Genomic DNA, 27,721 nt, shown 5'->3' with positions numbered 1-27,721 from the left:
ATTAGGTAATGACGAAAAGACAGTACCCAATTTGTCGCATTACCTCAACGAACGACATTGTGCGATCGTCAAGAACCCTAAATATAGGCAATATTTTTCTAATTTTCTTTGGAGCGCATTCCATAACCCCCCTTGCAGCTGGATTACCGATGACATAAGTCAACCATAGCACCTCTTCCCAGTTCCTTTTTTTTTATGAGAGTGAACAAACAACGGAAACAACACAGCAACGAGATGACAGTCATCGAAAAATTCGCAGCGGGCTATAGTATGGAGCATCCTTTGTCGTAATGGGATGACTTCCTATTATTCTGTTTATTTAGCCAAAGAGGAACAGCCTTTCTTTTATCCATTTGTATAAAAATAAGATAAAATAAAAATTAAAAAAGCAGAAAACAAACCTTCCAAAATCCTTTTTTACATTTTTGTTAAAAAAAAGTGGTTCCCTTATGCGTTGCGATGATAGTGCTATATAAGATGGCAGTTCCAATCTCGGAGAAAGCCACTGTACATGACCTTTTTATATTCCATTTTAATTAATAGAGTTGCAAACTGCTAGTAAAAATTCCTTACACGAAATCTGAGGAATTCCTTTACACGCAAATCTTCGTGCAATTTCGACTTAGTAAAATATGTTAATATCACGGATGTCTGCTTTGCAAATTCCAAGGTGCTTCACTGTGAACTAGTTTCGGAAAAGATTCAAACCGACTGTCAAAGATATGAATTTTAGCTTTGTTCACCATATAGGTCTAACATGTCAGGAGATTGTTTACGAAGTGAACATGTTCATTAATATACTTCCTCTCCTATAAATTTTTGCAATAGCATTTAACTGTTGAGTTTTCCTGACACCAGCGATAGCAATTCCTTTCCGTTTTCTGAAACATCAAAAATGATATCTTTTCTGGTTTAAATCTGATGAACTTAACTATCACTTTCGTCCCAGTCTATAAAATTAATTTCAGGCCATACTCAGCTCCTGCCGATTAATGTAATACAGTAATTCTCTGTTGCTTTCGAGCATGAGTGGAAATCTTAGAAATTTTCTGTTTAGCAACATTTAATAATAATAAAGTGTTTTAAATTATCAAAAGCGATGAGCGGTAGTAGGCGCTTTCGATAAAGAACGGGGCAGTGCAGCGCCACTGCTGTCGTCATGGCCGCTGCTGCTAGCCAGCAAATGGATCGCGGAGCTTTGCCGCATACAGCGTCCAGAGGAGGAGAGTCTTCGGAAAATCTGTCGCAAATGGTTACTGGATAAAAGTTTGCTATCGGTGTGTCAGAAAGTAAAATAGATTGAATCTGCGCTACCATTAAATTCACATCTTCACCATTCAGACAGAAGAGGCTATAAAAATGGTTTACCCCAGCTGGTATCGATCCACAGACAGCATACACAGAAAGAACACATACTACCACTAGACCCGGGCGTAAACAGGCTACGTTTTCTCTAACATTGGACAAGACTTCCTACAGGAAGAGTCGCAGTCTAAGTGTTGCCATATTGTGCAGATAACCGGACTTAGAGAATTAGCGAGTTGGTCAGTTTATTTGTCCCATGTCGCGATCGGCGCGGACTTAGCCTCTGAAGCGGCTGGCCACAGGTCGAGTTTTATGTCAAAGAGTGTACATTAAATTCAAGGTTGAAATGGGAATCAGACAGACCATGACTTATAGAAATCCCAGGAAAACAGACTGGGAGACATATAGGAAGGAGCTTGACTTAGGCTTATTGGAAATTAAAACGACGATAAGGAAGCCAGTAGAATTTGAGGAAGTGGTAGAGGCTGTTACCTCTGCCATAGTGACCTCATATCAGGACAACTGCACAATCACCAGGAAATACACAAATAGGAGTGTTCCTTGGTGGAATACCAAATTGGAAACGCAAAGAAAACAGGTATGGAGACTGTTTAATATTGCGAGACATTAAGGACAATGGGCTGAATATCATGAGACCCTTGTCGGTTACAATCTCGCAATAAGACAAGCAAAGGAGGCATCCTGGAAGGCATTCTGTGGCAGGCACAGCTGCACAAGCCAGACTTCACAATATTCTCACTAGAGTACCAACTAATCCAGGAGGTACGTTGGGGAAGGAGGATGAGGAATATACAAAGACTGCACATGAGATGCTGGAATCGCTCCTCAAAACTCATTTTCCTCAATATGCTTTGCTGGATAACACAGACCAGTATGAACCCCAGAGAGACAACAGTTCTCAGGCACCCAGAGGACTGGGATTTGGCCAAGGAGTGTGTGAACTTCAACAAAATCCTGTGGGCAGTGGGAACATTCCAGCCGTTCAAGTCACCTGGCCCAGATGGAATTTTTCCAGCTCTCCTGCCACAGGCAGGAGGAAAGCTTATAAGAGTCCTATGCAGGCTATTCAGGGTTAGCTTAGCAGTAGGAATCATCTGCTATGTTTGGAGGGCAGTGAAGGTTGTCTTCATTCCAAAGCCAGGGAGAATTGATCACACCAAGGCCAAGAATATGAGACCAATCAGTCTGTCCTCCTCCATTCTCAAAACATTGGAAAAACTGGTTAAAGTATACGTTGGGGAGAGGAGGCTAAGTAGGGTCCCTCTACACCTGAACCAACACGCATACCAACCAGGTAAATCACGTGAGACAGCTCTCCACTAACTCGTCGGGAAGGTGGAAAAAGCATTTCACTTCCAAGAAATAGCCCTCTGCATCTTCCTGGACATCAAGAGGGCCTGTAGGAATACAACCTTTGATTCCATGGTAAGGGCAGCAGAGGTGCATGACCTGGGGACCACTATATGTAGGTAGACCAGGGCCATGCTTAGTGGAAGAAAGGTAGAGGCTACCATGACGAATAAAAAGATGGTAATTAACACCACTAGAGGCTGCCCACAAGGAGGAGTTTTGTCTCCTCTATTGTGGAATCTAGTGGTGAACGAACTCATTGAGGAACTAAGTGCCAGACAATGCTTCTGCCAAGGATACACAGATGACCTTGTCATAGTAATACTTGGCAAATTCACTGACACAGTCAGGCATATGGCACAAGGAGGGTTGGACATTGTGCAAAAATGGTGCATTAAACAGGATCTGAGAGTTAATCCTAAGAAGACTGTTATGGTGCTATTTACGAAGAGACATATTCAGTATGCAAGTTGGAATCTAAAGCTCTTCGATGAAACTCTACCTGTGAAGGCGACAGTGAAATATCTAGGGGCATCCTTGGATGAGAAGCTAACTTGGACCCCTCATATTAAGAGTATCTGCTCCAAGGCAAAAAGCACTTTAGTGAGTACTAGGAGGGCTTGTGGCAAAAACTGGGGCCTAAGCCCCAGGGGTATGCACTGGATATACACCACAGTGGTTAGACCTAGGATTTCCTATGGGGCTGTAGTGTGGTGGAAGAAGGTAGAACAGCAGGTTGCTGCTAAAGAGCTTGCTAAGGTGCAGAGATTGGCCTGCTAAGCCATAACGGACAGAATTATCAGGACACCAACTGCTGGAATGGAAGCCATGCTGGATATGCCTCCACTTCACCCTTGGGTTAAGATGGAGGCAGCAGCTGGGGCATATAGACTTAAAACTGGCCAAAACTGGGTCTCATTCGGATATCCAGAATCACACACTAACACAGTGAGTGAGGTAAATATAGGTATGGCTGAGGAAATGCCCACCGACTATATAATAATTCCCAACTGCTTCGACAAGCCTTGGAAACTGGCCTCTGTATTGCAAGCCGAAATTACTTCAATCAGGGCATGTGTGGAGGAGAATATGAGTAGGTGCTACAATGATCGTAGCATCTACATCTATTCAGACAGCCAGGAAGCCCTGAAATCATTGGCAGCTCCTGCAACAAGATCTCAGATTGTTGCAGAATGTCACAGGGCTCTGGTGGAGCTAGGAGGAAGCAATAGGGTAAACCTAGTGTGTGTCCCTGGCCACTCAGGGATCAGTGGCAGTGAACAAGCCAACAGATTGGCCAGGATGGGGGCAAAGACTCCATTCATCAGACTGGATCCTGTCCTGACAATCACCAAGGCTGTGATCAAATTAGAATTATGATACTGGCTCAGAAGACAGCACATAGGATACTGGACCAAGGTCTATAAACAAAAACATGGTAAGGTAATGATGCCCAAGCCATGTTTTGAAAGAAGCTCTGTAATCCTGGGATTGAACAGGAAAGAGATCAAACTCATGACTGGACTGATGACCGGCCATGGGAATTTAAAAAAACACCTACACACAATGGGTATAATGCAAGAGGACTCTAAATGTAGGATCTGTGATGAGGGTGAAGAAACTGCATCACATCTAATCTTTGAATGCATGGCATTGGAGAGTAAAAGATACAGAATCTTCGGGACAACTAGACCTGAAGAAATTGTGTCTAACAAAAAACTGGTAGAGGGACTCCTTGCACTATTTAAGGTCACTGGTTGGCTTTACTAGATATACAGGGAGTGATACCGCACAATAAACCGAGTTTCGGTGCGGGCAGTGTCGGGTCAGACCTAGGCTCTTTTAGTTCTCCTGTTAAAATCAATCAATCAACCCACTACTTTGGAACACAATTATTAGGTACATAAATCTTTGGTGAGGTTCTCCTTGTCTGCAAATGTTCAAGTTCTATCGACTAATCTTTCACACCAAGTATGTTTGTGATGAATGGTGATGGCTTGAGGCATGAACATAAGACATCAGTGTACATCAGTTTTCTATATACACTGTGATCCAGGGACTTGTCTGGCCTTCCCTTAAATAACATGTCAAGGGAAGATAGCTGACCCTCTTTCTCAAGTTGCACCTGTTGGGCTGAAAGAGTTTGAATGTGCCATGAATATTTCAAGTTTTTTCATTCCATGTTTCCAGATCACAAAAGTGCTTTCAACATATCGATAGAAACACATTGGCGTGAACTTGGCAGAAAGGACAGAGAGAGAAGGAATGTTCAAAGTGTCCCACGTATCAGTTTTCCATGCTGGTGATAATGGACTTCCCATCACCATGCCCTTGGTTCGTAAGTAAAAACTTCCTTTAAAAATTTCACTACACTTAATTTTCCGCACATATATATTACTAGCTTTTTATTCGCAGCTTTGGCTGCAAATGCATGTCATATACATTTGTGGGGTCTAGTGCAGCAGGGGATACAACCCGTCGGCTTTGGACAATGACGTCACAAGTCGCCAGATAGCAGTTTACCATTTTCGCTTTTGCTGTTATGTTTCAGTTTCGTTTTTTTTACTGATTGCTTAATAAAGTGGATCTGTTTATTCTATCTCGTGAGATTTTTTTTTTAAAAAGCCAAAAAACACTTATCAGCCACTGAAGGGAGCTACAACACTAAGAAGAATCGCTTCGCGATTGGCGACTTGTGACGTCAATGTCCAAAGCCGACGGGTTGTATCCCCTGCTGCACTAGTCCCCATTTGTGAACACTGTAGGTGATCCAGTGGGGTGCAAGTGAGAGTGTACAGATAAGGACAATCTTCACAAACCAAACCTACGTCCTGCTCCACCATAGGTATAGATGCTGATTCCTTGCTCCAAATTTTCAGTTGAAAATAAATTTTTTCCACAGCCTTTACTTAGTCCAGATTTTTCCAGTTACATCACTGAAGTGTGATTTTGTAAGGTCTTCACAAGATGCACATACAACTAATACAATCTCTTCATTAAACTTAAAAAAATTGTGTTCCAGGTAAAGATTTCTTCAGTTGTGAGAAACAGTTGGAAGACAGAAGCTGACTGCCACTTCTCATATTTCTTTATTCATTCATATGGTGCACGAGGTTGTCATAGCACTTGTCAATTGTTTTACTTATGCATGGTTACATTTAAGAAAAATAGCTTTTGTATAGCAGCAAATGCAGGCCATTATCTTTCCAATAGATGACACCTATTTCACCTGGTTTTCTGCGAAGATACTGGCTAGCCACCACTGCTTTGATAAATTGTTTCTGGTACAGATTGGTTAACTGTCTTGTATGCAGTACAAATTTCTGAGAAATTTGTTTCAGTATCAGTTTTCTGTCAGCATTCAACAAATGCAAAGTCCATTTTGCCCAAAGTTTTTTAATAGTTGATTCTTCACATAAAATACATAATACTCTTTCTCCTGAAGAGTGTGATTTTCACTATTTCAAAGACACTTAATAGCCCATCAGACAACACAATATCGCTGATTGTAGGTCTGGGACATCCTTCTATGTACCATTGTCAACAGAACTATGACAACTTGAATTAAGCCACACATTTTTTAACTGCTGGAAATGAAAGCATGCAGTCCCTATAAATCTTCTGAAACATTACTGTTGTGTAACAAGTAAGAGATCCAGAATTGACAGTTAGACCTTCCATCAGAATGGGAGGCTGTGGGACAAAGAGTGACATGGATGAGACATTTCAAGCCACATCAGGGTTGTAATTGTGAAATTTATGGAGGCTCATCGAGACAAATGTCATTCTTCCAAGAGTGTAAGGCCACGTAAATATGATATTGCTAGGGTTGTTGGCATGGACTATGGGGAGGATGATAAAGTGTTATTGTTGATGATGTTTATGGTACACATATATGTATGTGCTGACTGTTTGTGCTGCACCTCATGTCCAACACTACTCCAGCCGATATCATTAATCCTAGACCTTCAGTTGGATCACTCTTACTCTGTCACTTTCATATGTTATTTTCTCTACTTTCTTGTGCCACGAGAACTTTTACCTCATCCTACCAACCCCATGCCCAGCCCCCATTCTCTCTCTCTCTCTCTCTCTCTCTCTCTCTCAACCCCCCCCCCCCCTCCTCCCTCCAGTTTGCACTTACTAACCTAACTAATCTAGTCACTTCTGCTGCCCCCTTTCCTCATTCATAACCACCCACTGACCTGCAATCCACATTATAGTTGTTTCATTTATTTCTAGCTTTGATCTCAATGTGTTTTCACTTCGATCGCAGTTCATTTTCGCCTTTCACTGTCAGCCCTGCTGCCTCAGGTTTCATTTTGTTTTCTCATACTTCAGCTGTTTGTGCTGTCAGATTTTTCCCACATATTTTTGGTACATTTGCTTTAATTTTTTTTTGTACAGTTTTCTACATTATTTACGCATTTTTATCCTCCACCATGGATCCCTGCTCTTTCCATCTGTGCCAATACAGAAAAGTTTCCCGATCTCTCTGCAGAACCCAGTCCCACATACTATTCCTGCATTGCTGCCGGGCTCATGGAATCCTTCAAAATGGTCTTACCATGAAATTATCCACTTCTGGCAGTAACTCTCCCTTCCACACAACCTCCACCTGTTCAGATTCTGCCAGGCCTTAACCCACACCAACTTAGTCCTGCAAAACCATGTAAATCAGGCCCAAACCACCTTGCAGTACCTCCTCTCCAGCCATATTATCTGCTGCGCAATCCCAAATTCTTGTATCCCATCTCTCTTACAAACTCTTGCTCTTCAGGAACCATAGCAGCCTCAATAAACTCTCCAACCTGTTCACCTCCTGACTGAAATTTTCACTCTGCAGTAGAGAGTGCGTTGAGGAGAAACTTTCTGCCAGATTAAAACTGTGTGCTGGACCAAGACTCGAACTCAGGACCTTGGCCTTTCGCGGGCAAGTGCTCTACTTTCGGCAGTAACTCATCTCCTACCTTCCAAACTTCACAGAATCTCTCCTGTGAAACTTGCACGATTAGCACTCCTAGAAGAAAGAATATTGAAGTGACATGGGTTTGCCATAGCCTGGGGGTGTTGCCAGAATAATATTTTCACTCTGCAGCAGAATGTGCACTGATTAAAAACTTCCTGGAAGATTAAAACTGTTCACCACCTACTCTCACCTTGGACTTACACTATCCACCATCTCTACAACAGCCTCCAAAGATCCTCCACAGCCCCTCACAGCTGACAAAACTTACCTTGCAGACCTACTGTATGTACAACACCTTCAAAAACGACTGCCCGCCAACATATAGAATCCAGAACCTGAACAGACTTGAGACATAGTCATGGACCTTTCCTCCAAAAGCCTTAGTCCCACAGAAGTATCTGTCTTTTCCAGAAGTCTTACTTTTTGCCTCACTTCCAAGTTAAATCATGCTGGACTTGTCAAAGACGTTCTCTCTTTCTCCCAACCCCTACCATGGAAACTTTTTTGCCACCAATCCTTACCCATCAGAGTCAACCCAAAACCAATGTTGAACCCTGCCTGACTCAGTTCATTCCTCCATCCAACTGTGATCCACCCCACGGCCCCCAATTACCCCTGTTAACCCTCCGGAATTTCTCAACCTTGAACCTTGCCTCACCATCATTCCCCAAATCCCTCAAAATGCAAGCTAACCTTACATCTGCAGAAAGAACTTCAATCCACCACCTAAAAACTGATCCTGACCTTATAATCCTATCTGCTGATGAAGGCTCCACTACTATTGTTTTGAACTGCAAGGATTATGTGGTGGAAGGACTCTGCCAGCTATCAAATTTGTGCATCTAGAAAACCTGTCACAGTGACTCCATTCCAGAAATCCAAGAGGATCTCTAGTCTTTTCTCAAACCCTTATAAGAACTCCACAACCTCCTCCCAATCTCCCTCCTCACCCCTGCCTTCTACATGCTTGTTTAAGTATATAAACCCAACCACCCAGGACACCCCATTGTGGCTGGTTACTTTGCCCCCATCATCTCTGCTCTTGTGGACCAACACCTTCAGCCTGTAACATTTAACCTCTCCTCCTCTATAGAATACATCAACATTTCCTCCACCAGCTACCCAAAGTTCCAGTTCCTTTACCACCCAGCTCATCACTGTTGATACCACCTCCCTACACACCCAACGCCCATGGCCTTGCTGCTATCGAGCACTACCTTTCCCAATGCCTGATTTACTCCAGACCTACAACCTCATTCCCGGTCACTATGGCCAATTATATCCTCAACCACAATTACTTCAGCTTTGAACGTAGCATCTAAAAACAAATCTGCAGTACAGCAATGAGCACCCACCTTGCACCATCCTATGCCAACCTATTCACTGATCTAAAGAACACCATACCTACATACCCCAGAACCTCAACATCTTCTCCCCCATTTGCTTCACCTGGTCCTCCTCAACCCAACAAGCCACCTAACTCTATGTTGACCTCCATCTCAAAAACAGCTATATCAGCACCTCCAGCCATATCAAACATACCAACCACCAGCAATACCTCCACTTTGACAAATGCCATCAATTCCACAACAAGAAGTTCTTTCCATACAGCCTTGACACAAGTGACCATCACATCCATAATGATAAGCAGTCTGTCTCATAATATACCAAGGTTCTCACTGAAGCCTTCACAGAATAAAATTTGCATCACAATCTTGTACAGAAACAAATTTCCCATGTCTTATCTCTCCAGTCCCCCACCGCCTCACAAAGTTCCATCATCTGGTCACAGACGTCATTCCCCAGCATTGCAGCAACTGAATCACATTCTCTGCCAGGGTTTCAACTACCTCTTGTCATGCCCTGAAATGAGAATGTCCTACCCACTATCCTTCCCACTGCTCCCACAATGGTATTCCACTGCCCATCAATCCTAGCCAATATCCTTATTCATCCCTACTCCACCCCAGCTCCCAACCCCTTGCCTCATGGCTCATATCCCTGTAAAACAGCTAGATGCAAGAGCTGTCTCAAACAGTCTCCCACCACCACCACCACCACCAATAGTCTGGTCACAAGCATCACCTACCCCATCAATGGCAGGGCTATCTGTAAAACCAGTTACATGATCTACAAGCTAAGCTGCAATCCCTGTGCTGTGTTCTACGTAAGCACGACAACCAACAAGCTGTCTGTCTGCATGAATGGCAACTGACAAATTGTTGCCACGAAACAGCTGGACCACCCAGTTGCTAAGCATGCTGCCCAACATGACGTCCTTCATTTTAATGATTGCTTCGCAGCCTGTTACATTTGGATCCTTCCTAACACCAGCTTTTCTGAACGGTGCAAGTGGGAACTCTCTCTGCAATATATCCTACGTTCCCATAAACCCCTGGTCTCAACCTTCATTTGTCACTGTCCTCCATCCTCTTCCCTGTTTGTACTCCAGCACTACCCAGTACCAAGCCTTCTATTCCGCCAAAGCACCCACAGCCTTTTTACTTCTCTATTTTACTGCCCCCACCCCCCTCCTCTTTCTAACCTCCCAACAGCACCTAGCTGTCCTACCCTCTCCCCACCTCATTCATGTATGATCCCACAAGCAGCACTTTACCGTCCCCCGACCCCTAGCCTACTATATGTACCCCTCCCTGCCCCAGCCTTCTCCTTACCCCCACAGTCCAGATTGCTTCTCTCATTATGCACAGTTGCTTGCAGTCTGGCATCAGCAGCCAGAAACAGTGGTCATGTGTGTGAAAGTAGTATGAAGACCATGACATGGTTGTCACATTCAAAATGAAAGAAGGAAAACTGAAATTAATGCCTCTTCAACATGTATGTCTCATGAAGTGCACAAAATAGCTAGAACTGAACTGGCAGACACTTGAAGATAGACCAACTATCCTGCGAAAGTCTACTAACAAAGTTTCAAGAACCAGTTTTAAATGGTGACTCCAGGAATATACTACAACCCCCTACTTATCACTCACATAGGGATTGTGAGGAAATGATCAGAATAATTACAGCACAGATGCATTCAAATGATCTCTTCCTGTGCTCCATATGTGGATGGAACAGGAAGAAATCCTAACAACTGGTACAATGGAACGTACTCTCACATACACATCACGGTGGTTTCCATAGTATGGATGTAGATGTAAAAATATGAGTGAAGGCATGTGCATTGGTTTTGTTGAAGGAACAATTTCAACATTTACCACAAGCAATTTTGGGCAAACAACAAAACGGCCTTGCTCAGAACAGCAGAATGCGTATTTCAACTTAATACATATACCAGAATTCAATATTTGAACCATTACTGCATCTCAATGAATTTGATCAAAGGTGTCAGTAATTTTGGGGTGGCAGCAAAACCTGTGCACTACTTGATATTCTCGACAATACGATATACTTCTAATAAAACTGGTTTAGATCAAGTTGAATATCTGATGAATTTTTTATGTATCGCTATACTGATGCAATGATTTTCACTTCAAAACGCGTATTTTTGCAGTCCTTATATGCTAAAGGGCATTGTAAGAACTAAACGATAATTCAATAAGATCCGTTATTTTCATGTTCTTCCTTGTGACATAACGCGCACAATCTACAGGTTATATTGGGTACACCATGTGTCAGTCACAAAGGTTTGGATATTCATAAAGTACTTTGAATTACAGTCCATGTGTGTGAAAAATGTGAATAACGCAGCATTAAAACCATTTGGCTGAATATGACGACTAGCAAAATGTCAACGTCTAGCCTATTAATTACATCGCATTTCTCTGGGGGTGGACATTGTTAATAAATTATGGCAGCTACAGTGTCATAGTTCACTCCCTTTTAGTTGCTGGGGAAATGGAAACTACTAAAAGGATTCCGTGTCAGGAAAATTTTGAATAAGAATACTCGTTCATGTCTTTTTATTCACATGTCGTTCTGTGTGAATATCTCGTTAACAACCAGCTAATTAATATTACCTTCCCAGGCAGGTTAATTTACAGCATCAGATCCTCAACAACACTGTTCTTAAGTACACGCCGACGGAGTCTCTTAAAACATGAACGTTTTGACACCAAAACATTTCCCTCTCCCCTACTTGTCAACTTGTCTTTGCATCACAACATTCCACTCTACTTCCAATTCCAGTTTGCAGGCCGTACTGACAATCGATGTTTATAATATCGAAATATCGCAGCTGATGTAAATTTTCGATGAGAGTGTGTCACGCGGTATTCCATCGAGACTCGAGAGTCGGGAGGAGTTGAGAGTTTGAGACTTTGAGAGTTTGAGACTATGAGGGTGTTGTGGAGCACTTGAAATTCACGAAATAGCGCAAGGGAACAAGTGGACAATGCATAACATTAAGGATATAAGTTTCGAACCTCTAGTTCAATCCAACTATGTCAAACCTTTGAGAATGCTCTATACACAGGTATTTTTGACAAAAATATGGAAAGCAAAAAATAATTTGTTTCTCTGAGTAAAACAAAATTGGATCTGACAAGTATGCTGAGGACTGAATGACAACAAATAACTTTATTTCAGTTTGCGAGTAGACCAATGTAGGTTGACAAATGGCAAGAAATACAACAAAGAAAATGTGTTGAACAGGCATCGAACTTTCCTTTAGACGGACATAGTTTGTTGCGGGTAGGCACTGTTTTGAATATTGTATTACAACTGTAGTTTATTTTGCGGTCGAGAAAGAATGATCTAGACAACATTGCACATAGTAACGATTAAAATTCCCGCTACAAACTGATGGAATTATAGGGAACATGCAACTACTACTACGTCGCTTATACAACAAAATAGAACTGTACTCTGCCGAAATACTTGCACATTTATTCGTCATCGGTTCGTTGAACAAAATCGTTCGTCCGTTTCCCATCACATTGTAACTATTGCTGTATATAGTCGTGTCACAGTTTTGTACGTAGCATACGTACGATTATTATTACAATTTTTGTTGAACTACAAATGCAATAAGAATTGCCTGTCCTTTACAAACATTTTTATAGTTATTTCAGTGTTCTTGGGATCCACAATACTATGTGGACAAACAAACCAAGAAACATTTGTTATTACAGGTATGAAACAATCAGTGTATTGGTAAGTTTCAAAAGGAATTTCTGTATGTGCTATAAATGAGGCCGCAATCCCTTGTTGTGATGTTATGGAGCTGCACATTCTATTTCATAAAGTATTGCAATTTATTTTAAAAAACATAAGTATCTTATATATGTATTCTACAGATATAATAAATAATCAAGCTCTCTGAACTGATTTCTATAAAACAGCTGTATAGACATTCTTGCAATACATTCATTCACATTTGCTTGTGAATTTCTAAGTGTCAGTAAGCATTTATTTATTTTATTTATCTTTATTCATCCAAGGATCATATCACAATATAGGATCTGTCAATATAATACAGTGCCAATCAATACACCAAAATATAGGACACAGTATACATAACATGCTTTAAGAGGGTATAACTGGTAATTAGATGGAGGAGCCATCCATTTGTCTTAGTGATCCAGAAAACCCCAAATCAGGATGATGGGACAGAGTTGCTCCATCCTTCTGAATATGAAGTCAGTGTCCTAGCAACTGCACTACCTCATTCGGTAATATCTATCATGTAATGTTCCTTCATTTATACATAAATTGTTTCAGGTAACTTGCAATATAAAACAGTTTCTTTCTTCACTGCCAATACACTGATGAAACCTGCTGATGACGTCTGTACTGTTTATGCTCACTTGAAATTAAGGGGAAGTTGGAACGCCCTATCCCGACAATGTTAAATTTATATATGAAGACAGTAACTGTTCTCGAAAGAACTTGGATTCCCTGTATTTCAGGAACCACTGTAGCCGTTGACATGAAACTTTTACAGGACATTAAACTGTATTTTCTGAGTCTGCTAAACTGCAATAATTACATGTCAGCACTGCTTTCAGAAATACAATTTTTTAATCACACGGTTAAAATTTTGTTACTTTTTTGTATGTTATCCTAAATATCTTTAATTACATGTAATAATATATTCTTATTTTTAGTTCAGTAGACTCAGGATATGTAAGTTATTACTCCCTAAAAATTTGAATACTCCACTCGAAGTGGTTTTTGAGATTTAGGGAAAAATGCAACAGAAAATGTAAATTTTCAGGAATGGCTTCTAAAGTATCAAAAGAGTGTAACTCACTTTTATTTTTAGTCACTCAGAAGCACCCTGCACCACACTGTATATCATGCTCCTGATCTTTTTCCAAGTTTTTTCTTCTTTCTGGACTCCTTAGTGGCCAACTGTGCTGCATACTCTGCTTTACCAACGTGTATCTTGTCCGTTGGTTCAAGTTCTCTGATGTAGTTTGCTCCAGGAGTAATTCCTATACGCTGTAGCTCTTTCACCCTACCAATGTTGCCATCATTAAAAGCAATAACAGCATCGCTGACACACCACTTTAGTGTCTTCATTCCAACAAAAACATTTTTTGGTATGTGAGTCCATATAAGATTATTGAACGACTCGTTGGGGGTTTTGAGTCTGACCATGTAGACACTTCTCCAGTAACTCAGGATTTGCCAGGTCTCTGTAAATAGGTTTTATGCCATCCGTGACTGCTCCTGGGATGGAATGTTTATCACTGTGTGAACTGTTTGAATACTGGGCATTGTGGTAATTGCACCATGAATCAGGTCCAGGTGGGCAAAGATGGTTTACTGATTTTTCATCAGTGGACAGGCTGTGGAAGAAGGTAGACCATACTGTTGTAGTTCATTAACCATTTTGTCTGTCAGCCTGCCTCTTATGGTTTTACCATCAGAAAGTTTTTGTTGTTCAAACTCTGTTTCAACTTCCTCAACCTGGTGCCCATCCTCTTCTGGACATGACCAATACAAACACAAAATTTAACCTTTATAACACAGCAATCCACAATAAAATACTTCCCATTTTTATTTGGAAAACTGCAAATTTTATAATCAGATAAAAATCTAATTTTTTTTCTGTTCTAACTCCCCTTAAATCATAGTTCCACTCTTTATCACTGCCACTCTAAGACACCCACCAGTGACTCTTGGATTGAGAACCTGCTACTATGCCCCCTTGCCTCAATTCCATACTCCAAATTACTGCCCACCTGAAAAACTAAGCCAATGAACATTACTATCATGTGTTAGACATCTTGGCACACGATTCTTGTGAAAGCACTAAATCATAACCATGTACTGAAATATGCCAAGGTGCTGTAGTTATCCCCTTTCATTACTATCCACTTCTCTGAGTCATCTAAGTAATCTTTAATTATGTAATATGCATTACTTGTGAATAACATTTTGCCTGCCTATGTAAAGAAATATTTTTAAGTAATCTTTTTCACTTCGTTTGACAATTTATTATACCCCTCTGATATAAAATGCTGTTTTGAGTTTTTATTTCTTTTACATGAGTAAATGTTACTCCAAAACAGCTCTTCTTCCATGATTATGTAAAGAACTATTAGTGCAGTATTTATTAATATTTTCCACCATATGAGCCACAGATTGGTGTACATACTCACTTGCCACAAGAAGGATGCCCAATTTCCATGTTTTGTGCCTTTAAACCATACTGCCTAAAGTTCAACACAGAAGGAAAAAATGTAGGCACATTAGCTGACACTATGTTTTTAGTAGTCTGTTGTTAACTGTAATTGACACATTGTGCTAGATTTTGTTTCTAAGCCTACATTAACTGCGTGGTGGGCTCATTTTCACCTTAGACCTAGCTGTCTTTACATTTAACATTCCTCCCCGGCATGACACCAAATAACCAACACTGCAGAGTACTCAACAAATAGGTTTGTGTTTGGATTGTTAAACCTGGATTCCTGAGCTAGTGAGTTGTCAGTACTGTTAAGAAGCCTTTCTGTTACTGTAAAATCTTGCATGCTTTGGATAAGATTAAACAACAATTTTCTTACATGTTGGACTTAGATCATAAGGAAGATACAATCCCCTGTAAAATCTGCTATTAATAACAGGGCGTATATGTGCCAAGTAGTAGTTGGATGTTGACAGTCATTAACCAGAAACTCTAGAACACTATCCCCGGCAACATGTAAGTGAGATTTGCTCAGGGGTTCTACTCAACTTGATCATCATTCTCATTGCTATATACTGGAGAAGAAATGCAATGATGAGCCAGAATATTAGGATCATTGTCAGAAATACGGAAGCGTCTGATCCCGCCCGTCTGATTTGACCCATGACATCACAAACATGGCGGAAACAACCATAAACCACGATTCCAATATGACGCATATAAAGTCGTTACGTACACATTATGAGGACGAAAATACATCAAAAAACAAACACACACACTTTCCACAAAAAGCCTAATGACACTAACGGGACAAGTGCGGGAAATGGGGTGTTTTTGGGTAGGAGCAAACTAAATATAAACTACATTGGCCTTTACAAATGTCTGCTTGTGTCTGTGTATGTGCGATTGGATATGGGTGTGTGTGCGAGTGTATACCTGTCCTTTTTCCCCCTAAGGTAAGTCTTTCCACTCCTGGGATTGAAATGACTCTTTACCTTCTCCCTTAAAACCCACATCCTTTCGTCTTTCCCTCTCCTTCCCTCTCTCCTGATGAAGCAACCGTTGGTTGTGAAAGCTTGAATTTTGTGTGTATGTTTGTGTGTCTATCGACCTGCCAGCGCTTTCGTTTGGTAAGTCACATCATCTTTGTTTGTAGATATAAATATAAACAAATTTAGACACCCACCCCCATACAAAACCACACAAAACGATGAAAAAAACCGACATCACAAAACTCCCCAAATACCTCTAAACACAATATCATCTGGAATCGGATACTTCCCTTGACCTATATAGCTCAACAGCAGCTCCCGATCTCATAAATTAGGATCAAACACTTCCCTTGGCCTATATAGCTCAAAAACATCTCCCGATACCAATACCAACATACACAGCCACACATTGGGATCGAACACTTCCCTTGACCTGTGCACTGTTAATTTTACCCGTCATATCCATTCCTGAACAAAAACAACAACCGATTAATTTTAGTAAAATTACCACACAACGTACAGAGAACAACACTAAATTAACCTTCACACAAAATCGTTAACTCACTGAAACGAATTCCACTACAAACACAGCCAACACTCGAACAATTCTGGGTAGTGAGCAAAAGCAAACTGAGCCCATTACACCACACAAATGAAAACCCTGAACATACCACCAGAAAGCGCAACAAACCACAACATGACAACATCTACAAACACGCCACACTCACAAACCAAACTCCGCGCCGTCATGACGTCACACACGAAAACACCCTTACGTCAGGGGTCAAAGCCGACGCGTGGGTTGGACGCTTCTGTTGACCCTCATTGTCGGGCCAACCGAAGCATCCGATTCCACCCATCTGCTTTGACCCATGACGTAAGGGTATTGTGGTGTGTGACATCATTACAGCGCGCAGTTTATGAACTGGTTGTGTTTGTAGATGTTACCCTGTTATATTTGGTCTCTCTCTCTCTCTCTCTCTCTCTCTCTCTCTCTCTCTCTCTCTCTCTGTGTGTGTGTGTGTGTGTGTGTGTGTGTGTGTGTGTGTGTGTGTGTGTGTGTGTTTGTTTGGGATGGCCGACCTACTTCACAGTGCCGAAATTTTTTGGTGGTAATTAATTGCTTTTTGGGTCTGTTTTTCTCGAGTTGTAATGTTTCATGTATTTATTGTGTATCAAATGTGTTAGTTTGCATAGGGATGTTTGACTGTTGAATTTTTGAGGTGTTGTGGTTTTGGTTCTGTTTTTCGTAGTTGAAGGTGTTGGTGTTTTCGTATCAATAGTTATAATTGACCTATATAGGTCAAGGGCAATGACCGATTACAATTTTTGTATAGTTTTATATGCAGGTATTGGTGTTTTGGTATCATCAGCTGTGGTCAAGGGAATTGTCTGATTCTAATTTCTGTAGTTTTTGCTGTAAGCGGTGGTGTTTAGGTATTGTCAGCTGCCGTTGACCTATATAGGTCAAGGGGAGTGTCCGATTCCTGTAGATTTTTGTAATTTTTATTTTGTTCATCATTTTGTGTGTTTTACAATTTTTTTTACCTTGCCCCACCCTAAAACCCCCAATTTCTCTCAGTTGTCCTGTTAGTTCAATTTTATTTTTGGAGGGAGATGTTATTGTCTTATTTATACGTATTTTTGTGTTTTTTGCCGTGTGTATGTAGTGACATCATAGGTGCCTTATTGGAGACATTAAGAATAGTCACTTCCGCCATATTGATGACGTCATGGGTCAAAGCAGACGGGTGGTATCGGACACTTCCGTAATCCCAGCTCCAGACCCACAAACCACTGACTCATAGTTTATAGGAATTGTGTGACCTATGCATAGCCATCTGGTGAGACATAACTTTGGGAACCCTTTTAGGACTTGTCAACTCCATGCAGTGTAGAATCACTGTTATATTGTGTTTGAAATGTGGACCAACATCCTGTTAATTAGGTGATCATAATGGTTTGGCTCATCAGTATATACATTCTCAAGGTTCCCTGGTACTGAAGGCAGCAGTTGCATAGTGGTTGCTAGATGCAATCGAGCAGTTATCCTACTCTATCAAGAAAGATATAGAAATAAAATAGACATACCAGTTGTTCTGAAGAACGTGGCCAGTGAACTACAGACAGTGACATATATCAGATGATGGTGAAATTTTATTGTGATTTCATATCCTCTGATGGCGTGAATCACATATTTCAACACTATCAGGCATTCTTTGGGAGCTAAAGACATGAGGGAATATCCTCTAACAACTGAAAAGTGTATAAGTGCTCTTGTCTGCTGAGTTCCTTGACTAGACTTGCATCTGTGCTGAACATGTGACTTGGCATGTCAAATTGTCTAGAAGTAATCAGCCATCTTTGCTGCTTTTCACTAACTGTGATAGTGCTACTCCGTCATCGAGATGTCCTAATGAACATAGTCACCGTATGAACCTTGGTTCTTGGAAAACAGTGTAAGTTGTGAGTCAAAGATGAATTTTGATAACATGCCGAACCCAGTGTTTATATACCCTAATACTCTTCTGCTCAACATTCACATAGCTAGCAGCTTTATAATTTCTAAGGAGCTTGGATAGACTGGCATGAATGCCACCTGTGCATGTCTTTTAACACTACTCAGTGAGTCTTTGAAGCAGCTGTCAGCAATGATCTTCCTTATTTTTGGACCTATGAACACATTTTCTTCAAATTTTGCATAAACCAACTCTTTAAAATAGATCTACAGGTACTAAAAAGTAGCTGAATCAATGCTTGGCACTTTCGTAAAATTCATGTGCCTCAGCTGTATATGAGTGGGGCTTGATGTCTTTGTCACACTGAATGAACACTTCATCAAGGAATTATTTACTTTCTGGCTGCATCCTGTGTCTGACTTGCCATTTCTTCCTTATGTTCAGGTACCTGTTTGCATTCTCATGAGAGTAGTGATTACTTTCAAATCACCACAGGTACGCAAGCAGTATTTGCAGTGGCATGTATTTTCTAGAAGTAATGACATGCTGACGTACTTCTCTCCCATGTGGGCAAAATATCCAGCCAGTACTGATGACGCATATCAGTTTCTGTTGTGTCAATACAGCCTTAGATGAGGATAACCATAAGGAAACTTAAGAGGAGATCCTGATATTGTGATCTTACCAGCCAACAAAGGCAGCACAACTGTGGTCCTGTCTCACCAGGATTACATTTAGAAAATGTTGGGCCTGTTAGAAGACAGTGCCAGAAGATCGACACTGACTCGACCAAGAGGATGGAGAGGAAGACCGTGCCACTTCCCAAAGAATCTGGCTTGCCAGAAGAGGTTGTTAAAAAACTAAGACAGAGAGAATCAATTCGACCAGGATTTTATGGTTTGTCAACGTTCCACAAGGATGGGGTTCCTTTACACCCCATTATCAGCAACATTGTTCTTCTGACATACTCACTTAGTATTGAAAGGATTTGCTTAGTCCTTATGACGGGAAGTAGTCGTATCATACTTGCAAGTCTGTAGATTTTGTGGGATTCCGTAATAATAAGCTTCCAACGTTCTTTAGAGTTCTGACATGATAATCCCCCCCCAGAGTTTCTTTACAGGAATCCGTAGAACTTATTGGCAAGAAATTTGGCACAGAGACAAGCAACCCTTTCAGGTACATTTTGATGTTGACATACTTTCTTTTTGACGATGGCAACTATGAGCAGACAGAAAGAGTAGCCATAGGGAGCCCATTTTCACCAGTTGTTGCCAATATGTATATGGAATATTTTGAGGAGGATGTTCTGGAATTAGCCCAGTGGAAACCTACTTGTTTCTACTGGTATGTAGATGACACTTTCACTGTACAGCCGCATGAAGAGACAAGCTGAGTGACTTCCTTGTACACCTTAGTTCCATACACCAGAACATCAACTTCACCGTGGAAATGGATGGAGTGCTCCGCTTTTGGGATGTCCTGGTTCAAAGAAAAGCATACGGCACTTTGGGTCACAGCATGTACCAGAAGAAGACGTACACTGACCTGTACTTACAGACAGCTGCCACAACTCAGCTCAGAGGAACAGTGTGCTCAGAACTTTGGTTCATAGGACTCACATCCACTCTGACAGCAAAAGTATCAACAAATAACTTAAACATCTGAAGGTAGTTTTCCAGAAGAATGGCTACAAGGAGTGGGAAATTTGGAGAGCCCTGCATCCTATACCCTCTGTACAACTGTTGGAACCAGAAGAGGATTCTCAGGAGGATGCAGCCATTGCATTTATTCCTTTTTGCGGCACATTATCTGGGAAGATAGGATGAATACTCTGGAAAAACCAAGTGAAGACTGTCTTCTGCGCCCCAGCCAAAACACGGGCACTGCTTGGTAGGGTAAAAGACGATCATAGGCTATGGGAATCTGAGGTCTTATCAGGGACTCTGTCAATGTTGTGAGACATACTTAGTAGCTCTGATGGTGCATACTGTCAAAGATCGTTGCCGGGAACATCAACGGCACTCCGGACTGCAGCAACCTAACAAGTTGGCAGTCACAGAATATTGGCTGATGGAGTCACATGGAATGGGCTATGACCACACTAAGGTTCTGAAACAGACATGCAGCTTCTGAGACTGTGTTATTAAGGAATCGATTGAGATTTGATTAAGGGAACTGCTGATAAATTGTGATAGCAGGTACATCCCAAGTAAGGTATGGGGCTCCGTTACTAGAGTGATCCAGAAGAGAAATGAGATATCAAACATCGGACTGATGTCACCAGCACATGCACCTGGGCACGAACCTAGAATGGATCACTGTGTCAGCAGAAGGATTAGGGGTTGGGATGCTGGGTGCAGATAGCCAATAGAGCGGCTGATCGGAAGGAGAGGAGTAGGAGATAAAAGTGAGTACTGGCCCCGTCAGTCAGTTCATCAGCATACCCGATGATGGCACATGGTTGTTTGCCAAAATATATGCCCGTTGGACAATTGCCATCTGGCAGTTCACCCATGAACTATTTCGACATAAGACTGTAATGTTACATCTGCTGACATAGACTGCTTAGGAGTGTTACTTTCAGTCTGTGAAGGTTCTATGGCAACATCGAATGATTCATCCTGTGTCCCTCTTTGTATCTTCCTGATCTCTTTGTCAATGCATCCACATTTTGTTTTTAGAATACATGAAGAGAGAATCACTGTGGTGCCAAGCTTGATAAACAGTAAGATGTAAAGTGTAGTCAAATGTGGCAAAACAAAAATCACTCCAGACAAAGTGTCTGAACACAACATAGTGTCTAGAACTGTGAAGATTACTGAGATAATGGGCAGAAATGCTGCATTGTGCTTTAACTCATCAAAACACTGAGGTGCCGTAATGGTGGCATATCTGTAATCATCAGTAGTACTCAGGGGTTGGCAGGAAGGTCTGAGTTAACTCTTCGGTAGCACAGAAGAAAAGCTTTGAGACCATACTTAAACTCATCATCATGTCCTGGGCATCAAAGGAGAATGATGAGCTAACTCATCAACAACAGTCAAAAGATTAATAGTGTTTTCTCCTCACAATAGTACCACTGACGTTATTTGCTGTTCAGGATTACTCCATTGTTTTCTATTTTTCCTCCAGCATGAGAATTATGCTTGTCAGTTACAATGACTTAGAATGCTTCAGAAGGGGTGTCATAAGAAAGGTTTTAAGCTCTTTACAGAAAGAAAACTGTTTTTTTATTCATGGTAAATTTTGATAAGATAACTGTTAAAAGTTTTGGAAATACACTCGTTACTGACACGTATCTGTTCTGTTACAAAAGTTGAGGGCACTAAAATTCTCAAAGTGCAACAGTGATAAGAATTGGGGCGCAGATCGAACCAATTTGTTGCTATTTTATGGAGCATTTATTTGTATGCAACTTATTTATGACTGAGTAGAGTATAGCACTGCAAGACCTCCTTTTTTATGATCTCCAACACTATCCACCACAATGAGGTCATTATAATGGCTATAGTGCTTGATGTAGCAGTACCGTAACCAGCCTCTGTACTGAAACTTTGAAACAGCTATTAATTGTGTGCTGCATATTGGTCAACGTCAGAGTCCTATTTTAGCTATCATTCTACTCCACAAGCTGAGCATCAGGTGTCTTGTTATTACCCTCAAGCAACAAAGCTATTTGCGATGTTAACAAAGAAACTGAGAGAGACTTCATGCTGCATTTATATCTACCCTAAAGTGTGAATGGAAATAATATCCTCGTAGATGTTTGCGAGTCCCAGTCAGCATTCAATACAGTGCTTATTTGTGTTAGCTCATATGTCAGAAATGGGCTGTAAGTACTGAAAAGTGTTGCATTGGCCTAGTATTGTGGAAAGCAGAAGCAAGTTGTAAGGATAACAATGGTATGGGGTGTTCCCTCCTCCTTACTGCCTCTCAAAACAAGAAAGGTCAGTCGCTCAGTAGCCATTTTCAGAAGTGGTAACCCTCAGTATAGAATATACGAAGGCCCATAAAACACTTAGGGAGGGCTTAACTTTGCCAGCCATTTGTACTTCTCAATGGCAACAGTGAAGGGAGAAGTTGGGGGAGGTAAGAAAGGAGATGAAGAGGGAGTGGATGACAGAGAACTACAGATTCTTTGAGAATGATGGTAATAGCAGCTGTGTCAGGTTACACTTAGGTAAGTAAACATTAGTCAACCATTAGTAAAAAAAGAAGAAAAAAAATCATAGAAGATGGCACAAAAGGAGAGAATGATGTGGCGGAAATTTGTGAGAATGTATAAGTGGATTACGACAAAAGGACAATTAAGTGAGATGGAGCAGGTAGGTTGTAGGTCGTATTGGGTATAAAAGTGGGGAAAGGACAGCAAGATAAGGCGAAGGAGATAAGTAAACAAGTGCAGGAGAAATACTTTGTGCCAAATGGTAAACTAAAATTAAGTATCTTGAAAATTAAGATTTGATAGACGAGTGCAACAAATGGTGTGTTTATTGTGAAAGGTGTAAGAATTTTATACAGAAGTCATACACAAGTTTTGAAATATGTCAAAAAGCTGCTAATGGATTGTGCTGCAATTACAGTAACTGCTGAAACATGTAGAACACAGTCCTACGGCAACAAGGCACTGTTTTAAAACATGGTTTAATGTTCACAAAGACCTGATGTCAAAACTATTCATAATTTCTTCGCCACATTTCAGTGGATAGGCAGCATGTCTGATGATCTAGTGGGGAATGTTGATCCAGCAACCTTTAGTTACACCTGACATTGCTGCCACAGCTTCTGGAGTTATTCAACAAAATCTAAAGAAATCTGTTGGAAGCATTGCAACAGAAGCATTTCAGCACGCAGAAAATACTGAGGAAGAGTCTACACATGTTTCCTTTCAAAGTCAAAAGTACCAGGCTGTAACTGTTGGAGCTGTGCCACAGAGGGCTGACTTTGTGAGCTAGATTGTCACAACAGTTGATTATGAAGAATTTGATATTGGCTGCATCTGGTTCACAGATGAAGCACACTTCCACCTGAATAGACTCATGAATAAATAAAACTGGTGATTTTGGGGCTCCAAAAATCCCCATTTGTGTGAAGCAAAACCACTGTATTCTCCCAAAGCTATTTTTTGGGCTGTAGGGCAGAGTCATTATTGGCTCTTTTTTCATGCAATAATGATCACTAGTGAACATTACATTGCAATTTTGGAACAATTTGGTACCACACAGCTAGCACTGGAGGATCGACTGGGCACCGAGTGGTTCATGCGAGATGGGGCCAGACCACTTGGCACCAAATAGATTCTTTTTCTTTTTTGATGAATAGTTCAGGAATAGAGTCATTCCGTTAGATTATTGTGAATTTAAAAATGAACATGTACAGTCACAACTGCAAGAATCTTCTTTTTTAATGAGGTTACTGGTTTCACTGTGCCCTAGACCATCTTTAGACCTCACACCATGGTGGTAGACAGTGTCTGTGAACAGAGCACTGTCACATCATGCTGTATGAGCGTGAATCAGTGATCTGTGTGGCATCTGAATCCACTTCCATTGGGGCAGTACAAGATGTGATGAAAATTTCATTATTTTTATATATATATATATATATATATATATATATATATATATATATATATATATATATATATATAAAAATAGAGGGAAACATTCCACGTGGGAAAAATATATCTAAAAAGAAAGATGATGAAACTTACCAAACAAAAGCGCTGGCAGGTCGATAGACACACAAACAAACACAAACATACACACAAAATTCTAGCTTTCGCAACCAATGGTTGCCTCGTCAGGAAAGAGGGAAGGAGAAGGAAAGACAAAAACCCATATCCTTTTGTCTTTCCTTCTCCTTCCCTCTTTCCTGACGAGGCAACCATTGGTTGCGAAAGCTAGAATTTTGTGTGTATGTTTGTGTTTGTTTGTGTGTCTATCGACCTGCCAGCGCTTTTGTTTGGTAAGTTTCATCATCTTTCTTTTTATATATATATATATATATATATATATTCCATGAGGGCAACCGCTATTTTCTCTATTGACTGTTACAAAGCATTTTTGGTCTCAGAAAGAAAGATGCTTCCACTCTCCATCGTTGTGTACACTGTAATGAGAATGTCTGATAAACTAGAACTGTGTGCTAGGCAAGGACTCGAATGTAGACCGTGTAGTTGTTTCCAGAAGGAATCATTTATCCGCAGGTATTTGTTCAGTAAGATATACTGAAGATAGTGTGTGGGGGTACAGAAAGTAGGAGAGTGGTACTGACAGAGTGAAGCTATAAATCAGGCTGTGAAGTATGCCCAGATAACTTACTCAGTAAGAGCATTGCCCATGCAACAAGGGTTCTTGTTCATGTCTTATGTACCACACATTTTTGACACATTAGGGAGGGCTGTGTTTTGTTCTCATTTCTGAGGGTGCTCCCAAAAAAAGTCTCCTATTATTTGCAGCTGTAGAGAAACAGTTAATACAGTTGTTGGCCACACTGTTGTGAGTGGTGCTTGGTCCACTCCAAAATAAGCACACATAAACTTCACAATTGTGAATTTCCCACAGTTATTAGATTTTTGAATGCAAAGTGCATTAAACTAGTTGAAATTCATTGTCAGTTGACAGGTATTTATGGACAATCATGCATGGGTATTCAAAACCATTTGGAAGCAAAGTAGAAAGTTTACAACCAGTCTTATTGAGATTCACCACAAAGAAAGGAGCAGTAGGCCGTCAATTTCTGATGAGATGGTCATAAAATTAGAGGAAACTGTGCACAAAATTGAAGGATCACTCTAGGTGCTCTCTACATTTTGGATTCTGAGGTTTCCTGAAGCGCCATCCACAGGATTTTAACTGAAAAGTAGTAATATCAGAAGGTGTGTGCAAGACATATACCATGCATGCTAACAGGAAACCACAAATGATGACGAGTTTATCTTCCTATGAATTTCTTCATCATGTAAGGAAAACTTCTTGGACTCGATTGTTGTGGGTAAAGAAACCTGGACATTTCACTCAACACTAGAGACAAAACAACGGTCACGATAGTGGCGCCATCCCTCTTCACCCAAGCTACAAAAATTCAAACAAGCACAGTCTGCCAGTGAACTAGTGGCAACAGGCAACAATAAATGCTGACATGTACTGTGAAACACCCAAAAAACTCAGGACTACTCAGAACCTGAGAAGAGGAATGTTGAGCAATGGTGTAAGCATGCTCCATGAACACACCCCCTCTGCACATCACCCATCAAACCATCAATCTCCTGCAAATGGTGACTGGAATGTCATCACCCTCCCACCGTATTGTCTGGACTTTGCATCCTGGAACTACTACCTGTTCCCTGAGTTGAAGGAACATTTGTATGGGCAGTGGTTCTGCTCTGATGATGAGCTGAAAGATGAGGTTCATCATTTCCTGAAGGACATGGCAGCGAGTTGGTATGGCATAGGCGTTGTAAAACTGCCACAATGTTTACAAAAATGCATCAACAAAATGACATTTATGTGCAAAAATAAAGAATTCTTCTATTCGTAAAATGATGTAACTGTTATAGAAAATAAATGGTTGGTTGTGTACCTCAAAAAAGAACCATTATTTGATGCCAGCATGGACAGTGTTCCCTGTAACTAACTCAGTATATTTAATGGAAAATTCAGGATAGGATAATGTTATGAAAAGGATAGTTGCTATTCACCATAGAGAGACACAACAAAAAGACTGTCAAATGAAGCTTTCGCCCAAACTGGCCTTCATCAGAATAGACAACACACACAAATGCAATCCACACATTAAGAGCCACAGTCTCTGGCTGTCAAGACCAGACAGAACTATGTTTGACAGTCTTTTTGTTGTACCTATCTGCGACTCAGCATCTCTGCTGTATGTGAGTAGCAACTATCAGTATATTTAATCATGTTACCGATGAAACATTTTGTAGCTAGCCAACTAATACAGAACTAGTTATAAAATTAATCAGTTGAGTTACTGGGAGCGTGTGTTACTAGCAGGTATTTCTTCTCATGCAATATGAATATAATCTATCCGTAAGATTGTTAGAAGTACTTAGGAAACTTCTCTGACAGAGAACAGTGTGATCACAGAATTCATCTTCTTTTACAGAATGGCATTCGCAAAGCTTGGGATTTATTGAGAATTCATGACAGGTACATATGCCCTTCTCTTACTATATGTATTTTGCACTTTTGTTGCTATATTTAATTAAATGTTTTCTGATTTTCAGTGTAGCAGTTTTACTATTCAACACGACAAGGAAAGTGTTTGTATTTGTTAGACAGTTTCGACCAGGTAAGTGTTCTGTAGTCACAACCAGTAAAAAAAAAAAAAAAAAAAAAGAGAGAGAGAGAGAGAGAGAGAGAGAGAGAGAGATAGAAAATGTGAATTAGCTGGTTAGATTTTGCAAGACTGATTTGGTTACATGAATAAAAATGTTGATTTACATCAATGAAAATCCATGGATGAAATTGAAAAAGGAAGATGTGAAGGCAACAGTGCACCCTGTTACTTGTTAAGCAGTCGACAAGCACATAAACAAGAGTTTTCAATTTGTGGTGTAGCATTTGGACCATATGTCCTTTAGAGGTAACAAACAATGTACTTTTTAGAGAAATTGTCCTTGCTTTCAGTTTAATCAATGCAGGGACACCACCAAAACCTTAAGTCATGCTGGATGTATGTCTGCTAGAGCCCTTAGGAATATAAGTTCAGTATACTAACCACTGTTCAGCTCACTTGGAGCAGCATTTTACATTCCCGCATTCTGAATTTGTATGGTGCGGTCTGTCAGTTGGCTGCTCAGCTTTCTGCTATGAGAGTAAGATTGCATCACTGTAAGAGGGAAGCCACTAATACTACAACATTTTAGTTTACCCAAGTATAATATTATGGAATACACAATCAGAGTTACATAAAATACCGACAGGACAGTTTTGATAATGATTAAGCATGTTTTTGTTAGTGTGTTGTGTGAAAGCTTCGCTGTGTATTCAGTCTTATAATG

The 27,721-nt window shown here is 40.6% G+C and overlaps 2 protein-coding genes across 2 annotated transcripts in view; one reads left to right on the top strand and one right to left on the bottom strand.

Moving 5' to 3' along the window:
- LOC124788026 (syntaxin-7) overlaps window positions 1–11,818 on the bottom strand; it is a 98,351-nt gene extending 86,533 nt beyond the window's left edge. Inside the window, exon 1 of the mRNA XM_047255086.1 lies at window positions 11,629–11,818. The gene's annotated coding sequence lies outside the window, so the exon portion shown is untranslated. The remainder of the gene's footprint in view (window positions 1–11,628) is intronic.
- Window positions 11,819–11,877: 59 nt separating this feature from the next.
- The window catches only part of LOC124788027 (uridine diphosphate glucose pyrophosphatase NUDT14-like), an 81,419-nt gene continuing 65,575 nt past the window's right edge, over window positions 11,878–27,721 (top strand). The window contains exons 1-3 of the mRNA XM_047255087.1: window positions 11,878–12,083; window positions 26,824–26,867; window positions 26,945–27,009. Coding sequence (XP_047111043.1) covers window positions 12,003–12,083; window positions 26,824–26,867; window positions 26,945–27,009 — 190 coding nt within the window. The 5' untranslated portion in view covers window positions 11,878–12,002. The remainder of the gene's footprint in view (window positions 12,084–26,823; window positions 26,868–26,944; window positions 27,010–27,721) is intronic.

This window comes from Schistocerca piceifrons, chromosome 3, assembly GCF_021461385.2.
Source record: "Schistocerca piceifrons isolate TAMUIC-IGC-003096 chromosome 3, iqSchPice1.1, whole genome shotgun sequence".
Lineage (NCBI taxonomy): Eukaryota > Metazoa > Arthropoda > Insecta > Orthoptera > Acrididae > Schistocerca > Schistocerca piceifrons.
This window is presented reverse-complemented; position numbering and strand designations above follow the sequence as displayed.